The following is a 7819-nucleotide window of genomic DNA, read 5'->3' as shown; positions in this document are numbered from 1 at the left end:
ACTGATGTGTGTATGGATTGCGATATCAGTTGTATGAGCCCCTAATAAAATGTTAAAAAAAAAAAAAAGTAGAATTTTACCAAATGCCTTGAAGGGATGAGTCACTGAGCTTGAGAGTTTAGGATTATAGTCTCGGCACACACCTAGGTCAACTGGCAGAGTCCAGAAAGACAATAGTCTACATTTTACTTTGACGTGTAGCAACTAGGGTCATAAAAACTTGTGAGTGGCCATCTAAGATAAAACTATTGGTCTCTTCACATCTGGAGCAAAGAAGAGTTAAAAACAAACAAACAAACAACTCAAGGAAGCAGTTAGTAAAACAGACTAATGTTTCACAAGAAACACGGCCTCCATTAGCCTGAGGTCAGAGTAGTACATGCTACCCAGCTACCTGCACTTCTCATTACCACCACCTACCACTCTGATCGGATCACATAGAAGGTCCTGAACAGAGTGGGAGAAAAATATGTGGGGAGTAGAGAATGGGAAGAGAGTATATATGGACGAATCCTTTCATCTCATAGATTAAAGAAGCCCGGCAACTGGGTAGAACAAAATAAAAAGACTTTCAAAAGGCCACTCTTACTGGCCTGACAGGGACTGGTAGACCCCCCGAGACTATGGCCCGTACACATCCCTCAAACCTGACCCCACTCCTGAAGATCACCTGTCAAGTGAAGGATAGGCCTGCAAAGTGAGCAAATGGCCGTGGCGAGGAACTTGTTCCCCAGAGCAGCCAACCAGAGTGAACCCAAAAGGCAGCATTTGCCCAGGGAAAAAGTTCAGAAGACAGAAAGGAGCAGGAAACAGCAAATGAAAAGGGGGATCCAGGAAAGAGGTAGGAAGAGTATTGAATGGGTAGGAATACTTGAAGGAGAAACTAATTGTCAGTGAACTTTCACCCAAACCACAAGAACATGTTCAAAAGAAATAGCATAATTTTGTGGGGAGTATAGGTAAATATATGATAACTAGATCATAGAATGAGATGCAGTGAGAAGATTACCCTGGTCACATTTCGAGGATGAGGCTAAGCTGCCCTGGCTTTGCTCGTATTGTTACAGAGGATAGGGAGGTTGGTTAACATTCATCTGACATTTCAATTTTTTTTTTTAACATTTTATTAGGGGCTCATACAACTGTTATCCCAACCATACACACATCAATTGTGTAAAGCGCATTTGTACATCGTTTCTCAAAACATTTTCTCTCCACTTAAACCCCCGACATTAGGTCCTCATTTTTCCCCTCCCTCCCCGCTCCCCACTCCCACATGAGCCCTCGATAGTTTATAAATGGGTATTTTGTCATATCTTGCCCTGTCCAACTTCTCCCTTCACCCAATTTTCGGTTGTCTGTCCCCCAGGGAGGAGGTCACACACAGTTCCATGTAATCGGTTCCCTCTTTGCTACCCATTCTCCCTTTACCCTCCCTGTTTTGCCACTCACTACCACTGGTCCTATAGGGCTCATCCATCCTGGATTCCCTGTATTTTCAGTTCCTATCTGTACCAGTGTACCTCCTCTGGTCTAGCCAGACTTGCAAGATCGAATTCGAGTCATGGTAGTGGGAGCGGGGAGGAAACATTTAGGAACTAGAGGAAAGTTGTATTTCTCATCGTTGTTACATCGCACCCTGACTGGCTCGTCTCCTCCCCGAGACCCCTCTGCAAGGGGATCTCCAGTGGCCTACTAATGGGCTTTGGATCTCCACTCCGCACTCCCCCCATCATTCACTATGGTAAGATTTTTTGTTCTGATGATGCCTTACACCTGATCCCTTCGACACCTGGTGGTTGCATAGGCTGGTGGACATTTCAATTTTTGAAGGTACTCCCAAATTACCCAAATATTCTACATCCTTTCTATCACCCGTGTATCTGTGTTAACAAATGTTTATGCCCAAAGGGCATGGGAGGAGGCATGGCACAGCCTCTGACTTCACAGGGGGAACAAAGAACCTCACTCCTCCGGCCCAGCCGCCCAGGCTGATGCCTGCGAGACAAAGGCCAAACACACCTCAAGCCACCAACCTTTCTGCCAGGCCTGACCCTAACTGTCCCTCCCAGGCCTGACCCTAACTGCCCCTCCCAGGCCTGACCCTAACTGCCCCTCCCAGGCCTGACCCTAACTGCCCCTCCCATAGCTCTCTGCTTCTCAGCTGGCTTTGATCACTCAGGGCAACGGCCACCCAGAACTCACACGCCATCCCGGTGATTATGGGCTTACTAAAGAAACGGACAGGTTGCCATTCAGGATCAGACATGCTGACAGCTCTTCTACGCAGTCAGCTTCTTCTCAGCCATGGAACAGGCACACCTCTCGCTGGTCCTTGGCCCCTCAGCCAATTGGCACCTGGGTATCTGCCCTGCTTGGGCAAGTGTCACAAAGCTCCTTCAGCACTCCTGATAAATGCTCCAAGGGCACTCTACAGCCTCTGGCATAAGCCTCAGTCTGAAGACCTTAGCTCTGGCTCCCTTGGGTAAACAAACCTAGCTCCTCCAGTTAAGTGCCTATGGGCACCCTACTCTGCAAGCAAGCCTCTTTCCCTAAGGCACTCAGCTTTACCTCCTCCACGGAATGGAAGGCCCATTGCTCTGTCTTGTGCTCAGGCCCCTTTTTCTGCTGCTGCCACTCATCTGCCGCTTCTCTGATGTCCGTTTTCTGTCCCTGGATCAAGGTGATTCAATGTGTAGGGACCTTGGGATCCAAAGGATATGCTCCACTCCTGGCTTGTTTTTCCAGATGGTAGTGAAATGCTCTTAGATGGCTTTTATTTTATTTATTTTTGCTTCATTTGCAGGATGGCAAAATTGACCAATTCCCTACTTAGATTTCACTTATAACTGAATCATATACTCATAAAATCCTGTCAGCATCTTGCTCTACCTCTACCTTTTCCTACCCAGATCCATCACGAAATAGGTGGTGTGCATTACAAAGACTATGGCTAAAAGAATACTAACCCTACAGCCCTATAACGCCGCTAATTCAATGCACCACCATTTATTAAGTCCTCACTCTGTGGATTGAACTGTGTTAGTCATTCAGAAAAGGTTCCTCCTGTCTAGGAATGTGTTATCCATAAGAAGATATGTTAACTTGCAATTTCAGTGCAATTCTCAGTGCGCCTCAAAGTCGAGACTAATCATTCTTCCACAGGACTTTTACCCACAATCACTTGGTGCATGTTTTAACCAAGATTCTCTTCTGGACCCATCCCAAGCAGATCCAGCTTCTGGACCCAGCCCAAGCAGACTGTTTGCCACCCATGAAGGACTTGCTGCTGAATATAATATTAGAAAAGTCACGGCATTTGATGAAGTTTTCTTTTACTTGCTCATGGATACTGCTGAGCAGTTTATAAGAGTTTTATAAAATATAAAAATATATGCTACTCTTGGATCAGACAAACACCATCAGCAAGAATTTTAAAATTAGTATGAAGACCTTTTCCTCAATGACTCGACAAATCGAGAGCTCTCCTCAAGGAGGACAGGCACGCACTATGGTAGTGAGATGATTTTCTGTCAACTTGAATGTGTATGAAAGCATAGGGTTGGAATCCAACCTGCGACAAGGTCACAGCCTGATGATGCCTCCTTGCAAGAGTGACCTTCTTATGGGGAGGTGAAGGGGACTGTGAATCTCCCTCTCTCACTGTCCTTCGCCTTCCTGCTTCCTGGGACCATGAGACTTGCCAGAGGCCTGCCATGTTTCCACTGGGTCATCCTGCATGCTGTATCTTTGCATGTGGCTATGTAAGTCTGAACACAGACTTATGGACTAGTATCAGACTGATGGACTTCAGTTGGACTGGGCTGGGATGCCTTCTTCCCATATAACTATTCTTTGATCTAAAACTCTTTCGTATACATATGAGTGTCAGTGGATTTGTTTCTGTAAACAACCCGGCCTAACACACTCACTATTACTTATGACAATAATGTGAATTAGGTCAGCCAACACATTCTCATCATCCAGATGTGATCAAGAAGAACCTTCTTATCTCTCAACTTGAGGCAGTAACACTTTCAACAAGGACAGGGAGTAGAGAGACGCAGAGTGCAAAGAACGGAAGGGAGAGACTTTGGGAAGGGACTGTGATAGGTGGGAATGCTCCATCCTTGCCCAGTGTCCACGACCTCATCCTCAGAACCTCAGAACATGTTACCTTATATGGCAAGGACTTTGTAGATGTAATTAGATGAGAGATCTTGAGACGGGAAGGTTATCCTGGTTCATTTCAATGGCCCCTACGTGCAATCATCATCCGAGATAGGCAGGAGGAGATTGAGTGGCACACAGACCAAGAGGAAATGTGGCCACCGAGGCAGAAAATAGAGCAATGTGGTCAAAACCAAGGCATTCTGGCAGCGACTAGATGTACAGACAGATTCTCCCCTAGAGTTTCTGAGGGGAGTGTGACCTTGTAGACACCCTGATTTCAATCAACTGGTACTAATTTCAGAATTCTGCCCTCAAGAACTGTGAGAGTGTAAATTTCAGTTGTTTTAAGCCACTAAGTTCCTGGCAATATGTTACAACGGCCACAGGAAACGAATATAAGGAATAATCCAACATTTCCCCAAACTGGGACTATCCAGACCACTTTAACTCCACAATCATACACAGGCAGAGAAACTGATTCTGAGGGACAAGAACAACTAACCACAACACACTGTACAAGGTTCATTTGTTCAACTTAGAGCAAATGGCTAGCAAAGTCTCCAATCACATAAGCACACTTTGACATAAAGAGAGAGCAATAGTTGAAACAACAACAAAACACCAGTTTGAAGAGAGCAAGGGAAGTGACCGTACCATTCAATCGTGCCAGGCTAGGGACTGCCAATTTCAGACATTACAAGACTGGTACTGTATAGCACGTGGGGGGGAAAGGGCAGACAACAAAGTATCAATCATCTATTAACACCTATGCTATCACAGTTTTCAAAGAATTCCCAAATACATAATAGAAACCACTGGATGGTTTACATTCCTGATGTCACTTCATACACACAAAATAATCCAGATTTGTATTCGCATACCCATTTTACAGGAAAGAAAGCAAGGAGTAAACCACAATTGGCAGATGTAGGATTTAGAACCAGTATTGAACTCCAGAGCGAACATTTCTGTTACACTTCTCTGCTTCATTGCAATATATTCACCTTCATGCTTGGTCTAAGGTGGACCCTGAGTTCCAGGAGGACAGGGACTGAGTATCTATCCTGCTAATCACTGTACCTGATGATCAATAAATACTTGTTAAGTGAATAAATGGAACAGATGAGACCTATGGATAGAAAGAAATGTATCCAAGATCACACAGCTACTATTTGGCAGGGCCAGGTTTTTTGTTGCACTCTAAGCTAAGTAAGGTCCTATAGTACACTGAGCTGTGTGTTTATTTTGGGGTGGTAATAAGACAAACAGGGGACACAGCAGAAGGGTTTGTACACAGCTGCTGAGATCCAATAAGAATGAAGGCAAGTCTAAAGCCTATGGCTCTACTGGGTGAATTTGGAGCAATTGAGAAGATGATGAAGGTTTGCATTGAAGAAGATGCAATGAAGAATTGCTGGGTCGGAGAACAGTCTGGGCAAAGGCCAAAGTAAATTGTATGCCGGGGCACAGAGCCAGCCCCTAAATACCATGCCATCAGTCACATGGGCATATGGGTACATGCCAATGGCAGTTTCGCCTATTAATCGAAGCAGAGTAAGTAATTCCATGTGGTGAAAGACTTTGGAGCCAAATCAACAGAGATTCTACTTGTCTAAAACGGAACTATCTGCCAAACTCTCCCAAAGTACTGGCTGGACATCCAGACCGGAAATAAGAAACTCTAGAATAATGAGAAGGATTGGGCTAAGAGGGGGGGAGCCAAGCAGTCTCCCCACAGAGGCTGCAGCCTGACTGGCTGCTCTTTGTCAGCACAATTCCCTGGTCGGGGAGTGACAGTTTTCACAGGAGGCTCAGATTAGAAGCCAAACCAGAGGCTCTCCAGGTAACAAGAAGAGTTACAGTCCTCTGCAATAGTTAACTCTTGCCAGCTTCCAAGAGGAACACTTCGGACTTAGGGTCGCTCCTCCTGGCTACTGCACATGGTCTCCAGCTCACAGAGATGTGGAGCAGTATGACAACTGCTGGCCGCCTTTCCTCCACTGAGCTCTGCTCAATCCAGGAATTCAGTGGGGAAATGTAAGTGTATTTTCTCTGAGTGAGCCTCTGAATCACGTCCATTTGCATTCCTAGCCTTAGCAGAGGTCTGAACAACCAGGGAAACTGACTATCAATGAATCATTGGATAGAAAACAGATCTAAAAACCTGTTTTCACAGGAATCTTTGGGCTTGCACCATCAGCACTTGAGAGGGCAAGAAAATGAGACATTGTCTTCCCCAGGAGACAAATTGAAAGCAACATAGTTACAATTCAGTAAGTACATGTCAGGTGCAACCTCTCCTTTAATCCAAATTATAACACTCGAGGAATGTGAAGGTCATTGAGCTGAAGTCCCTTCCTCAGTGAACGATAAATGACATCCCTGGTAAATGACAGAAAATTCATCTGGGACTTAATCCAGACTTGTCAGGCTCCAAAACCTGTGTGGGCTCTTTCCAGGCCACATCCTGAAACAAATAATAATGATAATTCTACTGTCCAGGGGAAAGCTTGTAACCTCTTCCTGTATTGTTAAACTAGAAAATTAAAGACATAGTCACCTACAGGCCAAGCAGGATTAGCCAAGCTAGCCGAATTCCAGATCTAAATTCTATGTGACTATGCCTCATTCTTGCTTACTTGTTAGGTATATGCTTACTTGCTACTATTACTTGCTACTTACTATTTAAATCTGAAACTTGAACTCAAACAGAAAATTTTACTTGTTAAAAACAACAAAGAAAATCCTCACATCCTCTTTTCAGAAACTCTAGAAATTAGGTGTCTTCAAGATGAAGATTTCTAGGGGAACTCAGGTTTTGCCTGGCGCATATACACAGAATTTAACATCGAGAGCGCGCCAAGATCTGGGATTTTTCTTCTTCTTCTTCTGTAGCTCCTGGCCCAAAGCCAGGCAAACAGAGCCAGCCAGCCAGAGGGGCCCAAGTAGAGAGAGTCTATACTACAAAAGACACTCAAATGAAGTACTAAATTACAGGCGCTGGCGTGGGCTTCCTGGGGAAGGGCCCCAGATTGGCAAGTGACTTGTGAAGGCCAGAGAGTTATATAATTCCCCAGAAAATCTGAAGCTGTATTGGTAATTTCAGAATGAAGTTAGTAAGGCATGAAAAAGTTAATATGATGGAGTAAATGAACAGGGAGGGTCCACGAACTACTGAGCTCAGAGTATAGACTGGGAGGGTAGGGGCCAGAAATACCTTGTATCTGGGATCTAGGAGAGGGTCCTCAACAAAGGCCAGCACTACCATCTCCAAAGGTGGAAAGGCGTTAGAAGGAATTGCACTTTTGAAGAAGAAAAGAGGATTGTATTTGGGGGGGGGGGAATGTGGGGGTGTCCCCTGGAGCACATAGTAGTAACTCAATAAAGGCGGGTATGGGGGAGAGGCTTAAAAGGGTGTGTGTGTGTGTGTGTGTGTGTGTGTGTGTGTGTGTGTAGAGCCCGAGGGAAACTCCCCAATGGGAAATGCAAGTGATGGCTCCGCGCCAGGAAAAGCGATCCAGCCGGCGGTGGGAGCTGCGCTCCCGGAGGGAGGGGGTCCCGCAGAAGGCCAGCCCCGCACTCACCTCGGCCGTAGCCCTGCGTGTGCTTGGCGAAGCTCCTCACCACAGCTTCCACGGCCTCCCGC

At 45.6% G+C, this 7819-nt stretch overlaps 1 protein-coding gene across 1 annotated transcript in view; it reads right to left on the bottom strand.

The window, feature by feature from the left end:
• The window catches only part of LIX1L (limb and CNS expressed 1 like), a gene marked incomplete at its 5' end in the record, with an annotated part of 33144 nt that extends 25326 nt beyond the window's left edge, over positions 1-7818 (bottom strand). The window contains one exon of the mRNA XM_030888426.2: positions 7758-7818. Within this exon, the coding sequence (XP_030744286.2) occupies positions 7758-7818 (61 nt within the window). The remainder of the gene's footprint in view (positions 1-7757) is intronic.
• Position 7819: the final 1 nt, after the last annotated feature.

This window comes from Echinops telfairi, unplaced genomic scaffold (genome assembly GCF_000313985.2).
Source record: "Echinops telfairi isolate 266 unplaced genomic scaffold, ASM31398v2 ScPeMD7_7466;HRSCAF=8504, whole genome shotgun sequence".
In the NCBI taxonomy this organism is placed as follows: Eukaryota; Metazoa; Chordata; class Mammalia; order Afrosoricida; family Tenrecidae; genus Echinops; species Echinops telfairi.
This window is presented reverse-complemented; position numbering and strand designations above follow the sequence as displayed.